At 40.9% G+C, this 27,001-nt stretch overlaps 2 protein-coding genes across 10 annotated transcripts in view; one reads left to right on the top strand and one right to left on the bottom strand.

The window, feature by feature from the left end:
• Fam13a (family with sequence similarity 13, member A) overlaps positions 1–4,740 on the top strand; it is a 90,967-nt gene extending 86,227 nt beyond the window's left edge. Inside the window, exon 18 of the mRNA NM_153574.2 lies at positions 2,565–4,740. Within this exon, the coding sequence (NP_705802.1) occupies positions 2,565–2,691 (127 nt within the window). The 3' untranslated portion in view covers positions 2,692–4,740. The remainder of the gene's footprint in view (positions 1–2,564) is intronic.
• A 13,137-nt stretch (positions 4,741–17,877) lies between these two features.
• The window catches only part of Herc3 (hect domain and RLD 3), an 88,944-nt gene continuing 79,820 nt past the window's right edge, over positions 17,878–27,001 (bottom strand). For all 9 annotated transcript variants that reach the window (XR_377495.3, XM_006506696.3, XM_030255634.1 and 6 more), the window contains 3 exons: positions 21,681–21,864; positions 21,392–21,494; positions 17,878–19,563 (listed from right to left, as the gene is read on the bottom strand). Coding sequence is in view for 8 of the 9 variants with exons in the window: in XM_006506696.3 (XP_006506759.1) it covers positions 19,355–19,563; positions 21,392–21,494; positions 21,681–21,864 (496 nt within the window). In the remaining variant the exon portion in view is untranslated. The remainder of the gene's footprint in view (positions 19,564–21,391; positions 21,495–21,680; positions 21,865–27,001) is intronic.

Genomic DNA, 27,001 nt, shown 5'->3' with positions numbered 1-27,001 from the left:
CACAGACTATTAAGAAAATTGGCTAAGTATACAACAGAAATAATTCCTAAAATAATAACAATAACCAACATAAGTGTCAATTTAATATTAATTGTTAAGGTGTTGGTTTGATGTTTCTGTCTGTATACCTTCCACTTTCACATTATTCTCACATACTGTGCATAGAAGTCTATGTTATTGTGGAACATGAAGAAGGCTTAAGAAAGTCTGAATTGCATTGGTGCCACATTGATGAAAAAAAACCAACCAACCAACCAAAAAAAAAAAAAAAACCAGGCTGTTTGTCTTGGAGTGGCTTACACCAAGAGTGAGCCCAACTTTGAATTCCCCACTCCTCCCCTTGTGAAGGACTTTGCTCTATGTTTGTTGAATAGCCCAAAAATATTTGGCATCAGAAGGATGTGCAGAACCACTGATCTTAATCTACTTTTCATCAGAGTTTACAGGGGAAGTATTTACTCTTTGAACCCTAATGACCCAGAGTAACACTCAAATCCACAAATAAATGTTATTATATCCATATATTGGTGCCAACATTTATGGTACATACTTGTTTTCCTTAAGTTTGCTTTCAACCTATTGGAAGCTTTCAGTAAATGATTCTTATCACACACACACACACACACACACACACACACACACACACACACACTATCCTGAGTTGGGATGGAGAACACATAATTTAAGATTTAAGCTATGCCTTTAGCTTATTGTGTAAAAGCTGACTAAGTGGGAACTGCAAGGCACAGTTAGCTTAATGATGTAGTTTTCTTAAGGGGAAGTTAAACTTAAAACAGGCTGAATTCACAGTAGGGAACTAGATTGAGAACAGAGTTTTAAATGGCCTCAGGCACACCATTAACTTGGTTGCAAATCTGGCTGGAAAGTTCGGCTTCTAAAGGCTAGAGGCATTTTTAGAAAAAGCTATTTCCAGGATGAATGGATAAAACTGACCAATCATCACTCACGTTGATGCAGTGAGGGCCTAATAACATCATAACATCACAAGAATGAGAAGCCCCCTAACAGGGCATGATGGTAACTGGGTGGAGATACTCTCCTTAGACTTCATTCCTGCCTTCTACTCAAGAGCTACTTAGAATCCTCACCAAAGCAAGGCAGACAAGAATAAAATCAGTTTCATTTGTTAGTGAAGTCTCCCACTGTCCCTCTTGCCCATTTTTTTCTCCCTGTTTTGAAGAGAAAAGGAGGCATGGTGTTGGAAAGTTTGCAACATGTATTCCACAGTGGCTGGTAATTTAGAGAGGTCATTCTTCCCAAACTGCCACTGCCTGCCCTGACTACATCATGTATACAAGAATATAGACAGTAGCTCCTTGTGGTCAAGCTGTTGAGAGAGTTGTGTTGGATCGTGGCTATAAAGGACTGTCGAACAAGCTTTAAACTAATACTACTTCATATAAGTTTGCATATAAAATTACCCAGCAAACTACAAATGCTTAGCACCATGTGACCAGTTGCTACATTTCAAAAACATTTATTTAAGTAGGAATATTAACTCTTCTTGAGCTAATTGTGAGTGTGCTCATTGCTGATTGGAAATTTGATTGGGTGAGCAGTTAAGAACACTTTCTGTCCTTGTAGAGGACTTGGGTCTGGTTCCCCCATGGCAACTCATAAACACCCATAATTTCAGTTGTAGGGGATCCAGCTTCCTCTTCTGGCCTCTGTGGGTACTGAGCACGACGCTGGGTGTACTTGCACATGTACATATGCGACAAATACTCATGCACATAAAATAAAAATCAATAAACCTTAAAAAGAGAAACTTAATGGTTTGTTTGATAAAAGATATAAAAATAAGGAAATATAAAGAATTGTGTGGTTTAGTTTCATGTCAACTTGTTACAAGCTGGAGTCATTTGAGATGAGGGAACTTCAGTTGAGAAAATGCCCCCACCAGACCTGTAAACATTACTGCATTTTCTTGATTGATGATTGGTGTGGGAGGGTCTAGCCCAATATGGGCATGATGCCCCTGGGCTAGTGGTTCTAGGTGTTATAAGATACCAGTTGAGCAAGCCAAGAGGAGCAAGCTACTAAATTCAATCCTCCATGGATGGTCTCTTCAGTTCCTGCCTCTCTATTCCTGCCTTTATCCCTATCCTGGCTTCCGTTCTTGATGGACTGAAATAAAATCCTTCGTCTCAAGTTGCTTTTGGTCATAGTGTTTTATCACATCGATAAAAATCCCAAGTAATTTCCAAGTGAATCAAGAATGAAGTATTTTTTGTTCATTCTGAATAAATTATTACTGTGAGACCATACTTTAAAATCAATAGAAAATCTTTGCATTTTTTAGTCATTTGTGGCCTCCTATTGGATCCTAGATTAACTTTACTGGCCCTCAAGTTGCATGGAACCTCCAGAAAAGAACCACTTTGCACTTGTCTGAATCTAGCCTTAGATACCAAGAGTCAGCTGTCAACAGTGATTTTAGATTGATAGAATGTGTAGTTTCCTAATGATCATCCCTGGTGAATTGTAGCCTTTAAAGCAGGCAGAAAGTGATCCTCAGTTTCTCTTTTCTTCGTTTTCTCTAGAAATGTCCAGAAGGAAGACCGTACTCCAATGGCTGAAGAGTACAATGAATACAAGCACATAAAGGCAAAGCTACGTTTGCTGGAGGTGCTCATCAGCAAAAGAGATTCTGATTCGAAATCCATGTGAAGGACTGGTGGTGTGGATGAATGACAGTTCTCCCTGGAAAGAACAGCTCTGGAAGGCAGCCTTGGAGCTGTACTCACAAAGCAGGCAATCCCCTGCCTCTGACCCATCAGATTGACTCCTGCTTCCATTGCCTGCCTTAGAAACTGCCTGCATGGAAGATACCAGTGTGACCTGACTAAGGAATTTTATAGTGGGAGAGTCAAGACTCCTACACATGTCAATACACACTGCAGTAGGAACTTCACTGACATGAGCAGCGATTAGACACACCATCAGACTCGGCAGATAACCTGTTCTTCCCTGACAACTGAGAAACATGAGGCCATTCTAAAACTGTGACAGGCACAAGCTCAGGACTTCCCTTGCAAAGCCTGCTTGTTGTGGAGGTCCGTGCCCACCCTGGACCCCACCACATGGTTGACCATGTGTTGGCACATTATTTGCTGCCTTGGCCATTTCCCGAGCTGCGCTTATCCACTCTGACAAATCCATTTCCCTGTTAGCTCTCAGGTAGAAGGAGGCTGCATCCATCCAGTGGCGGGGCAGTCATTTCATTGACTAGATCTCTCAACTGACAGACTTTAAGTCCCTGCCTCATACCTGTGTACACTGAGGACAGAGTGACTAAACAAGTAGCTATGCAGATGTTATTTTAAAATCAGGTGACAGCTGAAGAGCCTGAAAACTCTTCAAGACACTGACTGCACTTTCCAGTCTCAGACATTGATGCCGAACACAAAATGCGGCCGGTGTTCCTATGATAACCTGTTTGGGGCTCAATTTTGTTGTTGCACTAGCCAAACAAAGGAGTCTTGCTTCATTATTAGATGAGATATAAAATATTATGGGAGAGAGGGAGTCTGTATCAGTCTCCTAAACTTACCAGAGCATAATTTTTCTACGAAAGTAAATCTGCACTAAAATCCCTAAATGGATGGGGAAGATGTAGCCCTAAGTGCTCAGCTCATTCTCAAGGCAGAATCTAGATCACACCGTTTTCAAGATCATACATAAACAAAATGGTGTGTGGCCCATTTTGATGCTGTGGTTTTTGTTTTTCCCAAAGACTATGTCACAAAGCTGTCTATATTAGACATTTTGGAGGGACCAGGGAACTTAAGACACCCCCCTCCCCATTATTCATCTCTTCTGTGTGCCTGCTGTCATTCCTGTGATGTGTTCTTTCTTTTCATCTACCACGCCCGCCGGAAGAGTGCAGGCTTGGTTTTGCAGCTGTGCAACAGCCCTGTGTCTGAGAGACTGAACTGTAGGCTGGGCAGACAGCAGAGAGACCCTGTTCTGTTTGGAGAGTCACCTTCGAGAGGGCACAATGTTAATGAGAAGAATGGAAAACTGTACCACCAATTACAATGATAAAATAGGTTTGGGGGTCTCCAGTCAGATGATTTTCAGCACTGATTCCCCCACTGTAGCTCTGTCACCAGGAGGCTCTTTCAGTAACGGGTGGGGTGGGTGGAGGATTCCTTCAGTTTTGCTTTTACAAACAATCCCCTAGAAGCATGAGCTATGTGTTGGAAATACTGTTTTTATCCACACACTTAAAGACGATACATAATCCTACAAATTTCAATGTACATGAAAATGTAGTTTGATATTCTTTGCTCTGCTGTTTACATTTGCTATGATTTCCAGGAGTTATACTATGAATAAAATTCTGTAATGTAGGACGTTTTCTATTTTTTGAGGCCTGAACATGAATCATGCACATGACCAAAAAAATTGTATTTTTAAAAGGAAATCCATATCTAGTCTGTAATTTTTAAGTACTTAATCTCCTAAGGAAACTGGAATGACTCAAATCAGCACCAGTTAACTTTTAAAGCACATCTGCTTAAGAGCACTGTTTTGAAAAGAATACACTAGAGATTTCTTCTTTAAAGCTGCATACAAATGAGAAGCTATTAGATGTTTTGAAATCCATCCTTTGCACCAAAGGTAAATGAACTAAGATTTATTCACGACTCCCCATTCAGTTTTATGTGATCAATAAATTACCACGTTATTGGAAAATAAATCATGTATGGAATACCATGGTTTCCTTCATAATTTCTAACTTATTTCCTTCATAAAATGGAGCCCAGATGAAGGTGGGAGCTGTGTTTATGCCAGATCTTCTCGGAAGGCATATTACTCAGCGGTTTCTGGCTCTGCAGGAAATGTGGGGAAAATTGGTTTCCATGGCAACTGTCTCTGCAGCTCTTCATCTCCTAGCACTAGAGGCAGCATCTTAATTGGCCTCGCACAAACAGAATGCTGTAGACTAGGGATTTTCTTTGGGCTCTTGGGAGTGTGCATATATATTAACACATAGCAACAAAAGTGCTGAGGGTTATGTAAGAGTAAGCTTGACTCTGTGATCACAGGGTAGCAGAGGCATGTAATGTTCGAAAGTAACTGTTTTTATCGTGTTTGGTCTGGAGTAAACATCTAATAGATTTGTATATTATTCAGTATGTTGTCGTTATGGCATTTAGTCTTCTTATCATTCAGGTCAGACTTTACTTTTTAAGACTCGGTGGCCCGATGTTTCAGATAAAGGCTCGCTTTGAAGTTTAACAAACCTCTGTAGACATTTTAGAACAAGCTTAGTGGTCCCCGTGCAAGATCAAGTCAGATCTCAAATCAAAAAGCTAGGTTTTTGCTTTTTTTGTAGACTTCACTGTGAATCCTAGATTTCTTCTGGTTGGTTGCCAATTTTTAAAGCTTAATCTTACTTTCAATCAAAAGATTAATATTCACAGCAGATCTGCTATCAGCCATGGCTGGAGCAGAGAGCAATTTCCACTTTGTCTCATTCTGATGCAACACCTACGCAGCGGAAAAAGCCATTTGCAGGCTGGCTCTGCTCTCTGAACCTGACTTGTCTAGGCGAGGACCATTAGAACCAGTTCCTGCTGGTATACTCAACACTGTCTTAGAGCACTGTGGGCTGACTAAACTGTGAGCAGTATTGCGCTTGCAATTCTTTGTAAGTTAAAGACTCAGAGTGAAAGAATAAAAATGGCTCCGATACCCTTTACAGCAGTCTGTCTAGTGGCTTCCTAGTTTTCAGTAGAGGCAACTGGATGTAGCAACCATCAGAGACATAAAAGGAGTGTCATACATTTAAACTTGATTTTCAGAAGAGATTTAATCTTTGGTAAGATGGTGTCGACAGTATGTGCATCACAGAATGCTGTGTGAAAGACTAATTGCAGTCTAAATTCTGTTCTGCTTTCATGGATGTTTCTTCCAGGACACTCACGTCCTCTGTGCTCTCCACCCCCACCCCCAGTGAGGCAAGGTGGAGTCCCTGCTGAGATCAGTACCCATGGGGTGTTTTCTCAGTGTCCATTTGGTTAAAGCAGTAGAGAGGAACAAAACTGTACCCCAAATGCTGAAGCTACTTAGGAGAATCTAGAATGTTTTAATTTCCTTCATTGATATAATTTTGTTCAGTTGACCCTAAAATGCTCTAAAGAGAACATTCAAATTAAAAAAAAAAAAAAACAGAAGGAAGGAAGGGAGGGAGGGAAGGAGGGAGGGAGGGAGGGAGGAAGGAAGGAAGGAAGGAAGGAAGGAAGGAAGGAAGGAAGGAAGGAAAAGAAAAGAAAAAAGAAAAAGAAGCCAATATGTTTTCAAATTGCTCCACCAGCATGGCTACAAATGCTAGCCAACATGGGATGTTCCAAATAAGGGTAATATGCACATACCCAACACTGTACATATCACTGGCAGTGGTCCATGATTATAACACATGTATGAATATAAACGAAGGCCAGAATTGTAGATACACATTCATGTGTATGTGAAGGGAAAGTCTATGTGCATTGACAATTCCATATTATTTTGAAGGTTCATGGTTCCCAGAATGGTGCCAGCCAGGGTCAAGTGCATGGCCCAAGCAATCAGTTTGTTGGCACGTTGTTGAAGCATGAAAAAAAAAATACACAGAAATGGGTAAAATGTCACTAATATGGGCCCCAGAACAATACTTACATGAAATATAATCAGAAAAATATTTAAATTACCAATGTCCTTTAAAAAGAGAAATTGAATTCAAACCATTGTGTACATTTTTTTTTACACATGACTGCATTTTGTATTTAAAAAATAAATTATTTTTAACTGTAGAAGCTCTGAAGTTTGTGTCAGCATCATGTGACTACACTGCTGATGGGGTGTGACCTTTCCCTTCTTGTAGGATCCAATGCTGGCTCATTTGCATCCCTCCGAAGCCTCAGGAGGATTAGGTTTTTGTTCTGTCTCCAGAGAAGGAAGGGCCCTACAAGGAGAGGCAAATTGTGCACACGAGTGTGGTAGTCAGTGCAGAAACTGGAAAAGCAGGTGGTCCTTTCTACCAGCTGCCTTTAGACTATTCGAAATAGCTGAAGGGGTGCAGAAGCGAAGCAAATTCTGCTTAAGGAGAATTCTCTTTAGTTAAGTACCTTTCCAAAGTCTACTCGGCCACCTTGGGTACAGAGTTTAGGCATTTACTGTTCTAAAATTAAACAGGGACAATCAAAAGTTTGGAGAACATGCATTGCATCTGTGCGAACACCTCAGCTTTCTGAGTCACCTGGCAGGCCAAGTGCCACACAGCTGCCTGAAGGGAAGTCTCAATTGTAGGCACAGGACTGTCCTCCTGTGGCTGAGGGAACACAGGACTCCAGGGGTAAAAGGCATGGGAGTAAGACTCATACTGCTCATGTGGTATATACTTCGAGTGAGTAAAATGACCTCGGTGGAAAGACCTTGTTCTACTGTGAAAATATGAGTGACTTTCAGAGTACAGCGATGATATTTAGTTCCATTATTCCAAAACTGAAGCCCACCTGAAGTACTTTAGTTGTTCTTCAATGGAAGCAAAGTAATAAACTTGGAAAAAATGATAGGTAGTATTTAGTTACCCCGATTCCTTCAATATTTTGAAGTTGCTTTGTGTATGCATTCATGCATTACATATGGTATATACATGTAAGTATAACAATGAAGGATGCCAGAGCAGGACAGGCTTCCTATCATTCTCCACTTTATTGCCTTCAGACAAGGACTCTCTAAATGAACTGCAAGCTCAACCGCCAGGGACTTTTTGATATCTGCCTGCTGTTTCCTCTCCTAGTGCTGGGGTTAGAGGGAGCACAGCCATTCCCAGATGTTATGTAAGAGATGGAGATCCAAACTCAGATGGTCGTGCTTTCAGAGCAAGCTGTGTACCCACAGAGCAGATGCTGATCCTTCTGACGAAGCCAAAAAGTTAAGTGAGCTCAAATTCACACAGGTCTACCGCTTGTGTCAAAGACTGGACGCATTCTGGATGTTCGCCTCGCCCTCTGCCCTGGCCATGTAGTGCTTGCGCTTCACAAAGCTGGTGGCCCAAACAGAATGTTGCAATGTGACCTGCCCATGGTGGGAGGGCTCACTGGGGAAGGGAAGTGAGACCTAAATGGCTTCATCATTGCTTTTCTGGGATGGATTCAGCATCTTGTAAGACAAAATTTACCAGTGTTATCTCTAAGCTATGTCAGCTTGCCAAGGCTGAACTTACACAGTAGAATCTTATACCCACTAAGCCAAATCAGAACTCCCTAGTGCATTTCAGAGCCCTGGCATGCAGACAGGGGGTATTTGGCAGGACCGGAGGTGCTGAAAGCTCGGTTCTCACTTTCCTCTCCAGCTACACGGCTTATTACCACGGGGGGGGGGGGGGAGCATTGCAGAAAACATGGTGAGAAGCAAATCCCTTGGACCACTCAGATTCCCAGCAGAGCCCATGTATGTTTAAGTCATATGTTGCCATAAATTCTGAAGTTCTCAAAAGCCATTCAAAAACATGAATCAATCTTTAGACCCTCCTTCTGGGCATGATTACTACATGATAAGACATTTTTGAGACACTGATATTTTTCTTTAGCTGGTACTTCTGAAACACTGACAATCCCTGTGTATAATAGGCGCGGTGAGGAAGGCGAGAGAGTACTCCTCACACCAGAACAAACATGTGGCTGAGCTACTAGAAGGCCACCTCAGTGAGGACTTTGGGATGAGTATTGTAGCTCAGAAAGGGCTGTAGGGTTCAGGTCTCGGGACAGGCCTGTCATTAATGCTTGCTCTCTGCCATGCTGCTTGTCTAGCCTTCGGAAGGGTGCAGAGCACGCTGTGCATCTATAGAAATGACCAGTTCCACAACTAAACTCTGAGTAACAAAAAACGACCCACTTGACAACAGCCAGAAACAGAATGCCTACAGGTGCTTCAAGGCCCCACTACATGATCTGGGTACAGGATTTATCCTCCCAGAGCCTCCGTTTCATTGTATGAAAAAAAAAATGATTGCATTTCTTGCTTTATAGGTTGTTGTAGGCTCAGTGTTGTGTCTGCATTGAAATAAAGTGTTTTTGTAGTTCAGCAACACATTCTGAAGTCTTTCAGAACAGGCATTGTACTTTCCACGATCACTCACCATGCCATTCCCCATCACCCTCTCCTTTCTTGTTTGTATATGTTAGAAAAACAATATTACTCCAACACTCTAAGTATGGGTCAGTGTGGAGGAACACGTTCAGTTATGTTTGTGTGTGCTATGTGTGTGTTATTCATGTGTGTTTGTGGGGTGAATGTTTGTGCATATACATATGTGTTGTATTATGTGGGTGGGTGTACATGTGTGTGTTGTACATGTGTATTGTATGTATTTATATTGTGTGTGTGTGTGTGTGTGTGTGCATGTGTCTGTAGGCCAGAAGTCTACCCTAGGATGTAAAGATAAGCAAGATTTTATGGAAACAGTTAACCAATTCAGTTGGAGGAAAAAACATATCATGTCTATCACTATTTTCAAACATCCTGGCTGCTTTCTCAGAAGGATTACTGCTTGCTAAATGACCTCTCTGAGCAGGAGAAACCTTCTAAGTTTCTCCCTAAAGTCTTTGGGAGGTCCAGAACTGATCAGACACATCAACAGTTCAGAATGAACTGGGATGGTCTCTGAGATCAATGTGGAAACAAATGCCTAAGTCCAGTGGTGTGAAGAAGGCAAGGAGGAACCTTCCAATGAGTTTCTGGATGACTTAGATGCCCTGAAGTTTATTTCGGGAAATATTTTTAAATTAAAAGCTAACTGCCCCCGAAGGAGGGGTAGTTTGCTAAAATTTTGCCAAGCTGTTAAGGAGCATCCCAAATCCCACAACCTGTGGCCAGGGCTAAGTAGAGGAAGGCACATGGGGTCCTCCACTCTTTCACCCTACGAAGGAAGAACCAGATGAAGACCATGCCTGCCTGAGGCTAGCACCAGGGAAGCTTTCAGATTCAAATCATTCCACAATCTTGTCCCTTCCCACCCCTAACACTACCGCAGACATCAGTACACCCAGGTCTCTACTCTGAACATTCTGACAGTGACTTGAACTTGAGAGTCCTTCAATTCAGGGACAAAAGGTTAAGAGATCTATTTTTAACAAGCAGCTTTGGCAGTGTCCTGCCAGCCCTGCAGGACCTGCAGCCAGAACCTACTTGGCCCTGGCTCTTGGCTTTTATCCTGGAGAACACGGGCCACTGAGGAGCCAATAGGGACCAGGCTTATTTACAAATCTGCTTTTGCTATCTTCCTCCTAATCTGAAAGAAAAGGGGACCACAAAAGACCAGTCTGGTTATTAGGGTCTGGCTCCATTTTAAGTCTTACTTAAGTTTGTCAGGAAGTTTAACACCAGTGGGAACCAAATCCATAATTATCATAAATTGTACCTAACTCTCATGGGATTAGACTGAGGAAAATCAGCTTTCAAAAGATCTGAAGAGCATGTGATTCTGCACTGTGCCAAGCACCCAGTCATTCTGTTAGGAAAGAAAAAGAAGCTGACATCTGAGTTCCCTTTACTGGTGCTATAGGAAGAGTACACATCCTATTATTCTGGAAAAAGACAATGTGCAAGTGGGAAAGCTTGCAGGGACGAGTCTGGGGAGAGACCAGGCTTCACTCCACACCAGCATAGACAAGTCTGGGAAGAGACAAGGCCTCAGTCCACACAGACATGGAGGAGTCAGGAGAGAGACAACCTCAACCCACACCAGCATGCATGAGTCTGGAGGGAGGCGGGGCCCCAGCCCACACCAGCATGGGTGATTTTACCATCGCCTATTGTGCTGCAGGGTCTAGGATCTTTGTCCTCGAGGAAAGGCTAAGAGAGACAAACTGTCCACCCACACCCCACCAGAAGCCTAAAGCCAGAGACCAATGTCTGTGTACTCTTTACAGGGCTCCTCTTTTGTAAGGTTTAACTCTTTTTCCAAGAGCCTAGACTGGATTGGCTTGATGGTATGCCACTGTGTCACTCCCAAATGAACCCTGGTCAGTTTAACCTAAAGGGAAAAATCTTCACTTTTTCCTAAAGATACAGGGACCTGCTCTTTCATCCCTTGCAACAAAATAACAGAAGCAAAGACACACTATTCGATAATAACTCAATATTAATTATCTGCACTCCTCAATAAAGAGGCACAGGCACAGACTGGATCAGAAAACAGGATCCATCTTTTCACTGCCTCCCTCCAAGAAACACAGCTCATGACCAATGATATAACGGATACCATCTCATGGTCAAGGGATTGAAAAAAAAAAAAAAGATGATTCTAATGTCTGAATAGACATCAAACCAAAGTTATCCAGAAGAGATAAGGAAAGATACTTTACAGTTGTTAAAGGAAAAATCAGCAGACAGGATACTATGATTGTAAACATATATGTGCTGCACTGACTAGTTTTGGGTCAACGCAACACAACCTAGAGTCAACAGAGAGGATGGAGCCTTAACTGAGAAAATGTCTTCCTAAGATCTTTCCCTCCAAGTTGCTTTTGGTCACACTTTCACCGCAGCAATAGTAACCAAACTAAGACATTCCCTAAACAAAGGAGCATCTAATGGCATTAAAAAGGCATGTTTAGATTTAAAACAGCATGTTGACTCCAGCACAGTAATAGAGGGAGACTCCAATACCCACTCTCTCCAATAGACAGGTCATCTGGGGGAAAAAACAACAACTGAGAAACTCTAGATTTAAATGATAGCATAAAGCAAGTGACATTTACAGAACAGACATTTTCGGTCCAATCCACCTAAATGCTAAAACTGCACTTTCTCCTCATCAGACTATGGAACTTTCTCCAAAACTGACCATATATTAGGTCACAAGTCAAGTTAGAACAAATCCAGAAAATGTAAATAACAACCTGCATTGGATCTAACCACAGTGGAAGAAAGCCGAATATGAACAACAGAAAACAGCAGAATGTACACACACACTCATGGGCCTTAATAATACATTACTAAATGAAAATTGGGTCAAGGGAGAAGTGAAGAAGGAGACTAAACATTTCCTAGAATTGAATGAAAATGAAAACACAACAGACTGAAATCGGTGGCAAGACATAATAAAAATCAGGACTGAAATTAATAAAATAGAAATGAGAAAAACAATGCAGATAATGAGTAAGCGTTGGTCCTTTGAAAAGGTTAACAAGATTAACAAAGCTTAGGCAAATTAACTAAATGAATAAGACCAGAGATGAAAAAGGACACATGACAGCAGTGACTGAGGAAACTTGGGAAATTATAAGGACATACATTAAAAACTGATAGTCCACTAAACTGAAAAGTCTAAAAGAAATGAATTTTTAAATATTCATGCCCTACCAGAATTAAATTAAGAGGATGAAAAGAATTTAAATAGATTTATAACTACCAGTGAGAAACAATGATTGAAAAAACACCTAGCTGAAAAAAAATCCTAGGACTACATAGATACAGAACTGAATTCTACTAGTCCCTCAGAGAGAAACAACAATACTCCTCAAATTATTTCATACAATAGAAAGAAAAAGAACATTTTCAAATAATTTATATGATACCAGGATCAAAGTTAAAAAATTAAAAGAAGGAAAATATTGCCAGCATCTAAGGTGAATATACACAACACAAACACGCACGTACACACACACACACACACACACACACACCTCAATAAAAATACTTGCAAACTGAATTCAAGACCAAAGAAGATTTTCCACTATGAATATGTCAGCCTTATGCCCCCCAGAGATGCAGGGGTGGTTCAACATCTGTAAATCAGTAACTAAATCCACCATATAAACATAATCAGACAGAAAAAGCCCCAATTATCTCATTAGATTTAGAAAAGGCTTTTGACAAGATATGATATTCTCTCATGATAAACATCATGAGACTAGGGAAACAGGCAACATACCTCAATATAATATGGAACTACATGGCAAGTTTAGCCAATATCATGCTAATTAGAGAAAAATAAAAAAAACATTTCCACTAAAATCAGGACTAAGGCAAGGATGTTCACTCTCTCCAATTCTATTCAACATAATACAAGTCTTAGAGCAATAAGACAATGGAAGATGATTCAAACAGAAAAGAAAGAAGTCTAAGTATCTTTTAAAAGACTTTAAAAACTCTAACAGAGAACTACACCCACAAAGTACCACACTACAAAATGAACAGGCAAAACCCATACTCTTACTATATTCAAACAATAACCAATAGTCCCCCAAAGTATCTTGGATACTAAGGAACTGAAAGACTTATATAATAAAAAGAATTTGTAACATTGGAAAAAGAAATTGAAAAAGATACCAGCATGGATTAATAGGACAAAAGTCCAAAAAAAAAAAAAAAGAAAAAAAAAAACTGTTGGCGTTATCATCATCTGGTGTTAGGTTGTATTTCGGAGGCAGACTAAGAAACACAGCATGGTATTGTTATTTAAGACCAGACACATCAATCAGTGGACAAGAACTGAGGATGCAAACATGTTAAACCAAAACTAACACTAGAGACAACACAGTCTCTTCACCTTGTTCTGGTCAAGCGAGATAGCTGTAGGTAGAAGAATGAAACTGGATTATTACCTGACTCACATTAAATGTATCAAGGACCTCAACAAAGGACATAATATTATGGATCTGATAAATAAGAAATGAAATACTCAGCCAAGCAGTGGTGGCGCACGCCTTTAATCCCAGCACTTGGGAGGCAGAGGCAGGCAGATTTCTGAGTTCGAGGCCAGCCTGGTCTACAAAGTGAGTTCCAGGACAGCCAGGCTGTACAGAAAAACCCTGTCTCGAAAAGCAAAATGAAACAAAACAAAACAAAACAAAACAAAACAAGAAATGAAATACTCTTGAACTCACTGGCATAGGGCGGGGCTTTCTGAGTAAAACCAAAGAAGTGCAGGTATTAAGACCAACACTGACAAATTTGACCTCATGAGATTAACAGACATCTATATAGCAAAGAACAGCATCACTCAAGTGAAGATGCAAAATACAAAACGAGAAAAATCTTTACTAATTATATTCCTACGACAGAGGATGGGGTTTAGAGTACACAAAGAACTAAAAACAAAACAAAACAAATACCTAGACATCAAGAAAAAAAATCCAATTTATAAATGGGCATGGATCTAAACATAGGGCTCTCAAATCTTGAAATACAAATGGCTGAGAAAGTTTTTTTTTTTAATGTTTAATATCCTTAGCCATCAGGGAAATGCAAATTAAAACTATTTTGAGATTTCATTGTATCCTAGCCAGAATTGTCAAGTTAAAACAACAAATTCATAGTTAATAGGTATGCAAAGTGGAACAGATCTATGCAGAGAGAGAGAGAGAGAAAGAGACAGAGACAGAGAGACAGAAACAGACACACAGAGAGATGGAAACACACACACACACACAGAGAGAGAGAGAGAGAGAGAGAGAGAGAGAGAGAGAGAGAGAGAATATCATCAATCTTCCACTTAACGCAGCTATACTACTCTTAGGCATATGCCTGAAGGACTCTGCATCTTGCTCATTCACATTCAGTGCTGCTCTTTTTCATACACTAGGCATGATATGGAAACAGCCTAGATGTCCACCAACTAAAGAATGGATAATGAAAATGTGGTCTAACTTATACAATAGAGTATTAGCTTTTATGATAAATAAGTAATGAAATTTGCAGGTAAATGGATGGAGCCAGCTGGGTGGTGGTAGTGCATGCCTTTAATCCTAGCATTTAGAAGGCAGGAAGTATGAGGTGGAGGCCAGCCCAGACTACATAGTGAGTTCCAGGATAGCCTGGACTACACAGAGAAACCCTGTTTCCAAATATAAATATATATATATAATTTATAAATAAGTTATTTATAAATTTATATTATTTACAAATTAATTATATAACAATAAATACATAATTGCATATTATGCTATATGATAAATATTGATAAATATTTTACAAAGTTATAAATAATGTAATTTATAAATAAATAAATGATGGAGCCAGAGGCAATCCTTCTGAGGTAACCTGGACCTAGAAAAACAAACATGACATTTCCTCTCTTATGTTAGCTTTAAATCTTGGTGTATTTGACTTTGGAATACACACAGAGGTTAGGAAACTATTAAGATGTCATGGGAGAGAGATATAATACATGGAGTTATCCTGTAACAGTGGACAACACCACAAATAAAAATTGCAGAACCATGAGTCGGCTACCTCTTTTTGAGTTGTTATCCAGTGGAATCCCTTTGATTCTCCACCCTCCCCCAAAACTTAACAGGCTGTTGCTGAATTTCTTGGCTACCCTCGGGAACTTTTTGGTATTAAGATCCTATTGTTATGACATCATCTATTTGAGTTACAGAACATGGACAAATTAAGATATTTCATCCTGAAGTTTCATCCATAGTGGTCGGCTTTGAACGTGCTGAAAGGCTATGTGGCCTACTGGAAAAGAAACATAGTCATCACTGTGACCCAGCGGTGAACCCTGAAAGCTGCGATAATGACTGTTCTTGCAAGATCTGCCCACTGGTTCAACAGTGCCCTGTGTGTGTGTGTGAGTGACCAACTTCTGTTTGGAAATAAGCTCACTCCAGACTTGGCATTGCAGATGGGGCCAAAAACCTGTGGTTCGTTAAGTTATAGGGCTTAGGTTAGAACCTACTACTATTATTCTGATAAATACATAGTTCTAAAACAACTCCTAATCAGTACTGTGCCCATTGGTTAGTGGTTCTCTCAACCCTCCTCAGAGAACCTTCTGCTTGCAGTAAATTGGCAATTTACACAGAGACCCACAACTAGTGAATGTTCAGAAAATAAAGGATTTTTCAGTCTTCCACCCTGAACAAGATATCTATATCATACTCAAGACTCAGGGGACATCCTGGAAGATAGATTGCAAGACCCAGGGGTGGTAGATAAGAAACTCTTTTACAGATATAACGGGGTAGATGCACACATAAACTGACAGGGATCATGACAGTGTGCACAAGACCTGTGTATAAGCTCAAACCAGACACAATTAGTATACAGTAGGGAGGTGGGTAAAATTCCCACCCCTGAGGAGCCATTGGCATTTGATAACTGCTTTGATAGGAAGAGTCAAATGTTTTTAAAGGTGGGTTTATTTAACACGCCAGTGCACCCAAGAGTAGCTGGGCAACACAAATTGCACTTCACAGCTTTAAAACAAAGAGAATGGGTAAATAAGAAGGTAGGGAAAAGGTGGTAGATCTGGGAAGACTATAATCAAAAGGTGGTGTATGAAATTCTCAAAGAACTGATCGCCATATTTAATGCAAAACCAAAATCCACCTGAGATGAAGCCACGTGTGCATGTGCTGGGTTATGCCTTGGGAGGTCTCTGAAGGAGTCAGTGTGAGAATTTTAGATTGCTTTCTTTACCTAGTAAGGTACTCTAAGAGGGTGACCTCTACTGGACAAACAGTATGTGCCGGGCATGCTCCCTGGATACAGGCTTTGTCATTGTTTCCTTTTTAAAGGAAAAATGACTAAAAGTCCACCTCCAAAAGGTTTCAAAAACAATTTTCTGAACTATCTTCTTTAGTGAGTTAAGCTATGAACTATTAATAAGAGAGCCATGTTTGTAAGAGTTTCCAGCTGTAAGATTGCAGAGTTATTGTTTACACAGATAACAACGTCTATCTACTTTTTTCAGCTTTGGAAATGTGAAAACTTGAATACATAAAAGTCTTAAAACAGTTCGTCACATAAATGCTTATTAGGGAAAAATGTTCCTTACATGAATGGAATGACCTAAGATTAGAAAAATTAAAAATTATCACACACAAAAAAACAAAGGAATAAATTTTGCAATAAAAAATTGAAACAACTTATTTGTGTTCCAAATTTATTTCCCCCAAACCTACTGCTTATTGAAGTTATTCTTTATTGAATGCATCTTAGCATTAAGAAGATACTGTTCCCCTCACTACTTACATTTAGTTTTTTATTACATATATTTATTTGTGTGTGTGTGTGTGTAGGCATGTGCATGCCATGGTACACAAGTAGAGGTCAAAGGACAACTTCCAGGGCTTGGTTCTCTCCTTCCAGCAGGTGGACCCTGGGATTGAGTCACACCCGTCATGGTGACAAGTGCCTTTACCCACTGAATCAGCTCATTAAACCATCTATTAGCTCTGTCAAAGCAATGCATCATACTAACATTACAAATTTATTGAAAGTACTGTCTTGCTGGGCTCCACACACAGATTTTGTACGTGGGCTAATACTAATTAGCATGAGATGTGAGGTTCTGAGTCACTTCAGTGTCTCTCTTCTTCCCTCCCCTTCTCTACCATTCAAATATTCTTTCCCATCTGCAGTGTCTGCCTCCCTCAATGCTAGCAGCGCCTTTCTGCTTCTGTCCTTCCCATTCTAATGCCCGTGAATCACATCATCCACATGCTTCGAATTCACGTCTTACCTCTCCACTATGAACCCCTGAGCACATCCTGTGGAGCTACTCAGAGACATCTGACTCCCAACTCTGGGCTCCGAGGTCCTCCTTCCAGCTCTCCTCTATTGGTCATTACTCTCTTCCTGCTGATTTTCCTTCTGAACTCTCCTAGATTCGTACCTGTGTCTTTCCCCATGTTTGAGCCTTTGCTGACTCCTCTCCAGTTCCAGGAAATGCTTTTTGAACATTAACAACCTTCACCATTCCCATTCTTTCCCATTGCACTCCTATCCATTTGTAGAGCATTGGGCTCTCTCGCCCTTTCGCAGGAATCATTGGATTCTGTGGCTTTATGGCTTAATGCTCCCATGGAAAGCAGAGTGTCCATCCCACAATTACAATACAAACTGTTTTAAGTTAAAACACCAAATTTATTGGATAATATTGAACTATATGCAGACACATAGAAAATAAACATTTTATATAATTGTGTATCTTTTTTAAATGTTATATTTATAAGGACAAAAAAACTACCAATTTAGCAATTGGAGTAACTTTTCAAAACAAAAACAGGAAAAGCAAAAATCTACATTCCTTCATCAAGACTCGGTGCTGCATCACAATCTATAAGTACTTCATTTTAGATAAATAAATACTTTCTCTATCTACTACAGATTTAAAATTAGAATTACATGAACTCTTTGACCATGTAGAATTTTCTTATACAGTGATGAGCAGTTAAACATGTCACTTTTGAGACACACGCATTTGACTTAACATAATCCCCCTGCTGAAATTTCACTGTAAATGCACACTTCACATGTGATAAAACAAAAACTCTATTATAAAGAGTATCTTCATATTTTCACAGTTAGAGACAGAGGTTTAAAAAAAAACTTACAAAATTTAAAATAAAAAAGACAGCATGCATCCACTACCAGAAGGAAGAGGGGAACGGAGTCAAGCAGCAAAGACAAGGAAGAGTAGGAGAGCAAGAGGAAGGGAGGAGAGGGGAGCACAAGAAGAAAGGGAAGGAAGAGAGCAGGAGCTAGAAAGGAATAAAGAAGGGGAAACCTTTATTAATTGTACTGTTCTTAGGCAATATGGAAACAAGAAAATGCAACTTGCATTTCAAAAGTATGATAAAGAAGGTCTACCAATTCACTGTAAATCCACGGGTCATGGCTAACAAGACACATGCAGCCCGCCTGCAACCTGCGGCTCTTGTGTATGTGTGTTTCAGGAGGCCCAGGCAGTAGGCACTCATGACCTATTTCCTTAAAGCAGGACATGTTCATAAAGGTTCCCACAAAGACTCAAGAGCTATGACAAGGCTCAGCTTCTTTGTCTTGGGAGTTCCATCTGTGGGCTGGGCTGGGCTGCAACAAGCCATGCATTTCCAGTGCTGAGGAGTAGGAAATGTTCTGCATGGCGGGCAAGAAGGGACATATCCATCAAGTCACCCCTGTAGGGACTGAGAGGCCAGGAAGAGAGCAGCAAAGCATGGTGAAGAAACATCAGGACTGAGGGACATCTGGGAAACAAAAGCTGAAAACCTACTGCCATTAAATCCAGCAGATTGCAACACATTCACAGATGAAGGAACAACAGGTACCTCGGTTTAAAACAAAACAAAACAAAACAAAATCAAGTCCACTTCCCATACCAAAGCCAATTTTTTTTTTGGCTCATCCCCAACCACTGATTTTTTCAGAAAGACTATTCACTATTGAACCCCAGAAACACCTTGACTAGGGTTTAGGATTCAAAAGTTTCAAACCACTTAAACAATAAAAAAATAGAAATCACTTCCCATGGTATTTTATTCAGCCTCAATGTGGCCACAGAAGAAGGAAGGGATGGATGTCTTAGGTAAGCTGGGGTACCTCAGGCCAAACTAAAACCCTCATAGTTGTCGAGGGCCTGGGTCAGCCGAGCCTTCATGATCTCTTTGCTGCTATACTTAGGGAGGTCAAGAAGGTTGTAGCAGGTATGGGCCACGGGTAAGTATTCCTCCCCAGTGGCTGTGGACTGGATGATGATCTGAAGACTGGCCATGCCATAGATGGGAATCCGGTCACTGCCTGTTAGGAACACTGAGAAGAAGAAAATGGCATCAATGGTATGCAGTCCTCTAAGCAACAGAGAAAGGCACAACATGCTGCGGCTTCCATGGGAACTACAATGCTCTTTAGGTACCAACACATATGCACTAGACATGCCCTAGAGCCTCTATAAAATGCATGTCCTCAGACCTTCACAAAATCAAAGAGGAAAGATATTACTGTCACAGGAAGGCAGCCAGCAAAGAACCCACGTCCTTGTGACCTCAAGACCTTCCCTTTTCTCAGGTGTCTGAAAACTGTTTCCTCTTAGGGATCTATATGCTCATTTCCCTCCTTTCAAAAACCAGAGGACTTGACCTACATGATCTTTAGGCAGTTCACTATTGAGATACATTGTTACTTGATGGAAATAATTAGATTTCCCTGCACAGCATAGACAGAAGCAGCTGTACAGTGCTTTTAGTTGCTGTTTCTGTTTTGTTTTTTTTTTCTCACTGTTAAACTGCCAGAAATTATTAGAATGAACTCATTATCCATTTCTTTCCTTTATTCTAATTTATTTGAGGGTGTGTGAGGGAATGGGGGTTTGCGCCCAGGGTCTTTTGGGTGCTGGGCAAACACTCTGCCACTCTGTGCTAGCCCTCATCAGTCACTTTGAATAAACTGCCATTGCCTAAGGTATATAAACACACCACCATTCTTGCCAACCTTCCAGAATTAATAACACAGCAACAATAACAGACAACAAATTCCTTAAATCCAATCCTTAAATCTCTAACTAGAGATGCCTTTTTCTAGGGAAACTCCCAAGACCAGAAGGAAGGCTTCACCTGAAAGTAAGAGCTTTTCACGTTGACTTGGCAGCCCAACCAACCCTTGATCAGTTCCCATGACCTTGCTTCTCAACAGCTTATGTTCATGAGCAGAGGGGTTCTAGGGTGGTTTTTGTTTTGTTTTTTATTTTCATCCTTGCTCCACATGGGCAGGGGAATTGGTCAATATCAATGTCTGATCACTCTTAGAAAGCAAAGAAGTTGCTCTTTTTCTTTCACACAGATAAAAATTCTATTCTATTCACAGCTAATTTATGGGCCCGATTACAGAAGATCCAACCATTTCTAAAAGGCTGGACTTGATCATGAGAACTAACTTCACTTAACTCTCTAAAGCCCTAGTCAAATGTCATCCAGCCAGTTCCAAAGGACTGCATACTATATGATTCTATTTGCATAAAATGTCTCCCACAGACAAACTCAAGGTTGGGTTAGGTTAAGAGAAGAAATGACGAGTGGTTGCTGATGTGTATAGAGTTTCTTTCTGGAAGGTGAACATCCTCCAAACCCTGTACACACTACAGCCCCCTCGGGTTTACACTATGAACAAGTAAAGTGCACGTTAAGAGAAGCATATCATATCACAACAAAGCGTACATAAGTCAGATCTTCCTCAGCTTCATCTAGAATCTTTCCAGATCAATCTCTTCAGATTTTTTTTGGGGGGGGTAGGGTATCACTATGTTGCTCAGACTGATCTTAAACTCTTGGGCCCAAGCAATCCTCCTGTCTCAACCTCTCAAGTAGCTGGGACTATAAGCATGAAGTACTGTTTTCAGCTAAAGTGACTATTATTCTTAAAGAAAGTGAAGATTGGTGAAATGACTCTTATTTTTAATCTTCTTGTTTCACATGTGTACTAACAGCCTCTGATGCATTTTAATTAATATAATGTAAATATATTGAAGCTTAATTTTCTTTTCTATCTTTAGCCACTTAGAAGTTAACCTTTACCTGGGAATCACATTACCCTACACAACATCACACTAAAATATGACCAATCCACCTATGTGGTAAACACTTACAAAGAAACTTCTTCTTCTTCTCCAATGGGAACTCGTGGAATGTCTCCCAGAAGAGTTTCACAGTGGGATGTGTGCTTGAATAATCACCCCTGTAGACAGCAGTCTGTCCAAAAGAGGGAAGGAAATTAATCTTACAGAAAGATTACAGCACACACCGGATATGACTTGCATTTTTGACAGAGGTCACTGGGAGGCAGGAGACCTCTAGCAACTACTCAAGCACAACGCATGTGAAGACCAGGTCCTCTGCACACCCACCCAGCTGCACACGTGGTCTCCCAGAGCTTACCTCTTCCAGCTCTTCCCAGTCATAGTTGCTGTTCCCCACCATCATGGCCCTCAGTTCTGCAGGCTGGAAGAGCTCGAGGACTTTGCCACCACACACCTTTAGGAAGCCACTGGAGAAGGCTGTGTACCACTCGTGAACCGAAATTTGGAAGATGTAATTCACATAAGCGTCCACGAATTCTTGCCTGCAAGAGGACCAGAAAAATGAGCAGATGTGGCCATCGAAGCACACAGGCTTTATGGAGCTGCCTTTCTATGCTTGGGTTGAAAGTGATGGACACAGTCTTTTGTCAGGCATCCTGCATCCTGTAGTATTAGGAACTCTCCTCCCCATCTTCTAACCCTAGGATTCTACTATGTGTCTAAAGTAATGATATACAGCAGGGGAGGCAAGTGTATAAAACTGAACTACTGATTTTACCTGAGCTACTCCAGATGTTATCTCTTTAAGGTCTTCTTTAGAGTTTAAGGGAAAAAAAAAACCTTCAAAAAATGCCCAAGGTTATAGTTGCAGGCTAATTGCCCTGTCTTCAGAAACTAAAGCTACCTGTTACTTATATCCTTGTGTATTTCTTTTATTTTTAATGTATGCATGTGCACATGTACGTGAATGTAGAAGACACATTCCTGGTATCATTTCTCAGATGTCATCCACCTTGATTTTGGAGACAGAGTTTTCATCACTACCTGGGACTCACCGAGTAGAACAGTTTGGCTGACAAGCAAGCCCTGTGGAGACACCTCCTTGTACCTCCCCAGCACTGGAGTTACAAATGTGTCCTATCATGCTTTATGTTTTTACCTGGATTCTGGGACTCAAACTCAGAATGTCAGTGAAGGGCTCTAGCTGGACCAGGCCTGGCAAGCATGGCTCTGGCAAGCCTTGTCCTTCTCCCCCATTTCCTCTGCATTACTAAAAACTATTAGATGACATTTTTAAAGCTAGTCACCAAGGTATATTCCCTTACTTGGCCACTTCCTCCTCTTGAGGATGACTAGCAAGGCCCAGCTATCAAATTATTAAAGTCTAGCAATCAAAAGCCCTCTTTGGTTCACCCAATTAACATGCCCAATCAAAATACACCATTGCTTCCTAGCCCATTCTAACACAAACCACTCCTTTTCTCCTCTTAAAAGTTATGCTTGCTTATTGATTCTTGACCATAGTGCCTGAGCCATTGGAAACAGGCTCAGGAAACTGTCTCCTGTACTGACAAGTTCAAGGCTATTTCTCATTTTCTGTTCCATTAGATTTGGTGTATCTGCTTTTACATTGAAGTATTTAATCCATTTGTATTTGAGTTTTATGCAGAGTGATAAATATGGATCCAGTAGACCAACACCATTGTATTGACTCTATAGATTGCTTTTGGTAAGATGGCCATTTTCACTATGTTAATCCAACCGATCCATGAACATGGGAGATCTTTCCATCTTCTGATATCTTTTGCCTCTAGTGTTGGGATCACAAATTTGTTCCACCACACCTGGCTTCATCTGCTTTCTTATGAATCCTTTAAGTATGTCAGGAAACAACTGTTTTAAAGGCTATTCTACCTCCCAGGAATTAGGCAAACGTAAATGCAAATAGCAGGGAATTACCATTTGCATCCATCTGACTAGCATAGGCTTAAACCTGAGATGTCATCATGGGGAAACTAGAACCTCACAGAGAGCCAGGGGGGATAAACCCGGGCATGACGGAAGCCATGCATACTTGCTGTGGAAATATATGAAGACCAGCCAAATGAGAAAAATGAAGACTATTCAATCAAATCACTTTATGACAAAAGAGTCAGCCACGGTTGCCTATGACTCAAAAGCAGCCAGAAGAATGGAAAGAGAACAATGCATAGCAGAAAATTGGACTATTTCAAAACACCCTGATGGAGGCCTCCAGCACATGGAAGCTATGGCTGGCTGAACAGATGCAGGAATCCTAAGCAAGTACTTAGATGTTTGCTCTCCCTCTCCCTCCCCCTTCTCCCACCCCCTTCCCCCCATCCCCACCCTGCTAAACTGATAGTTGGAGAAGATTGTTAACTGTTTAAAATCCTGACCATTTTGATCTGATTGTTATCAAAGTTACCAAGAGAAATAGAAAGTCTGACAGAATGGGCCAGCCTCTTGTGTGGCTTACTGTAGAGTTAGTTTTCCTCTGCAAGTTGCTAAACATTATGTATCAAAATTCTATCTTGTAGTGGGCAGACTAATGTCCATGGGCTTATGTGATCTTTTAAACAGGGGCATCAACTAAGAAGTGAGACAAAAATACTCAAGGGGAGAATTTGTCAATATCTGGAAAAGTTGAAAATAGAGATTTTTTTTTTCTTCTGAGCTTTTTGATTCCTTTATGAGCTTTCAAAGAGCTCTGGAGACACTGGAGGAAAACGACAAAGAACGTGGGATGTCTGTGGCAGCACATGCTTGTTAAAGAGAGAATTCAGAGAAACAGAACCCACGATCCACTAACATAAGAATGAGCAAGGATAACTGCATGACAGAAAGCAGCAAGTAGACTGGCTTCGGAGAATTAACTATATCTGCATTTCTCCAAATAAACACAGTCTCAGGAATGTTCAGTGCAAACCAAGCTTCTTTATGGGAAGTAAATCACACCAGCGTTCATGTAAATTGCTTTCTTTCCTTTGCCCTCAAAACAATGTAGCCATATATATCATATACTATTTCGTCATTAAAAATAAAAGCAATAATGGAAAAATGTCTTTGTCTTGACGTACATGTTTATTATAAAAGTTGAAAACCTCAAATAATACATCAAATAGGCAGTATTTTATGCAAAGGCTAGAGACTGGGATGGAGGCCAGGAGAGGACTTGCCTAGAATGTGTGAGGTCTCAGGGCCCTATCCTCAGTATGAAATGAGACATGGGGAAGGAAAAAAGGGAGGGAGGAAGTTAAGAAGGAAGGGAGGGAGGGAGGGAGGGAGGGAGGGAAGGAGGGAGGGAGGGAGGCAAAGAGGGAGGGAGGGAGGGAGGGGTGGAGATTAAACGTGACTAAGCATGATAGGATTGCAGAAGTATTTGGGGTTTTATTGGTATCAGTGACATCTTTCAAAATACCTAAATCAAATATATCTCTTAGGCTTCTAGAAGACAGCAGATTAGAAGTTTCCATCTTGAGACTCCACGAATCAGTAGGTCAAAAGCAAAGACTATATTCCAAAGGAAGAGCATTTGGGAATCGAAATCATGGTGAAAGAACGGCTAAAAGGCAGAGAAAGATAGATGGGGCTGTAATGTAATGAGAAGCAGCAGCTCAGGCCAGGTGTGGAATGGAAGGGCCCTGCTGAAGCTGCATTTGGGGTAAACCAGAGGACCCTGGTGGTAAGAAACCAGCAGGCCTAGCTTCAGGAGAGGTACCCACTTCCCTCAAGCCTAAAGTCCGGCTTTGGTTTAGGTTAACAGATACTCCTCTGGGACAGGAGAGGAAACTCCCAGTCTCTACCCGCATGTCAGTGCTGCAGAATGGCACCATCTTGACAGAGGGCAATAGAGGACCTGTAAACATGGAACAGTTCCAAGTGGGAGCCAAGGCTGTGGAGGGACAACCTCTCACTGCCCTCGCCTCCAAGGTTAAAAGACTGAGGCAAAGACAGACTAAATAACTTGCCTAGGGTCGGGGCTGTCAGTGGTCTAGATCTTCCTTTTCAGTGGTAACATTGTTTCAGGGGCAAAGGAGACAATTTACTGAAATGCTGACATGGTTTTCTGCACACTAGAAGCTCGGTTTCTACTGAGCTGTTTATTTTGAGAATTGCAGATGTAGTTAGTTCTGTGGGGAGAGTCCTATTGCCTGAGGATTCCTGTGAAGACAGGGCTCTGAGGCTACTACCTCAGTCCGAACCCTGACTTACCGGAGTACCTACTCCTCGTCACAGGGTTTGAAAGAGCTAAGATGCACAGGCAGTGGTTCTTTCTAGTGCAGAACTCAGAGCTACATTTTTTCCTCCTCTTTTACTTCGCCTTGCTTCTTTCTTTCCTCCCTCCCTCCCAGCTTCTTTAGTGTATTCCTCACTGTTATTCCTTTAACCATCATGAATTCTTAAACTTCATACTTTATGTGATACTATTTTCCCCTACAGTTCCTGTTAGTATGGTTCTTGGCTTTATTTGGTTTGATGGCATTTGTCTATGTAATTTATTTTGCTGGTATTCTAACAGCAGATTGTTTTACTCTCTGGGTGGCAGAGCCCTCAAAAGAAAGCTGGCCACCCAGAAGACCCTATCATAAAACCAGGAAGGACAGCATTCCAGCACGCACATAAGCTGTACCTAGAAACATGTATCTGCCAAAAATTCAATGCAGCACAATTTGTGCAAAAGTTATCAATTCTCGGAAAAACTGAAATTCCTGAAATGGTCAAACTATCAAATAATTCAAAAGTGTAGGGCTTCGTTTTGTTTTTTAAAGTGATCAATGACTTCGAAGATCACTCAAATAAACAGAAGAATGAACTAAAGAAGTCAATTCAAATTCTAGATGAGAAATTCAACAATTTGAGTAGAAATATTCAGCCATAGGAAGATAGATTCTATGGCTAAGACAAAAACCACCAGAGATAGCACATGCTGTCGAAGATGTCAAGCAAAGTGAACACTTCACCATTTCTGTGGGAGTGCAAACTTGTACATCCCCTTTGGAAAACAATGTGGCGATATCTCAGAAAACTGGGAATAGTTCTACCTCAAGACCTAGCTATACCACTCCTGAGTGGTATACCACCCAAAAGAGACTCCAGCATCCCACAAAAACTTGCTCAACTATGTTCATAGCAGATTTATTCATAATAGCCAAAAACTGGAAACAACCTAGATGTCCCTTAGCCGTAGAATGAATAAAGAAAATGTGGTATACATTCCATCTATACAATGGAATGCTATTCAGCTATTAAAAACAAAGACATCATGAATTTTGGAGGCAAATGGATGGGACTTGAGAATGAAGTCATTCTGAGTTGAGGTAACACAGTCCCCAAAGGACATGCATTATATGTATTCATTTAAAAGTGAATATTAGCCATAAAATATAGGATACTCATGTTATACTCTACAGACTCAATGAAGCTAAACAAGATGCTTGCTTGGCTTTTTGAATAAGCAAGGATGCTTGAATCTCACTTAGACTGGAGAATAAAATAGCCATGAGAGGCAGATGGAAGAGGGAACTGGGAGTGAGAGGGGATGGAAAGGAGAATGGGGGAGGGTTGAGGATCAGGTGAGGGGAAGGAAGGACAGGAGTGATATCTAGATGGCCATGAGAATGAATGGAAATCTGCAACTGACAGAGATGGGGTCCCATC

This window comes from Mus musculus, chromosome 6 (genome assembly GCF_000001635.26).
Source record: "Mus musculus strain C57BL/6J chromosome 6, GRCm38.p6 C57BL/6J".
In the NCBI taxonomy this organism is placed as follows: domain Eukaryota; kingdom Metazoa; phylum Chordata; class Mammalia; order Rodentia; family Muridae; genus Mus; species Mus musculus.
Note: the sequence above shows the minus strand (reverse complement) of the source record. Positions and strands in the feature narration are given on the sequence as shown.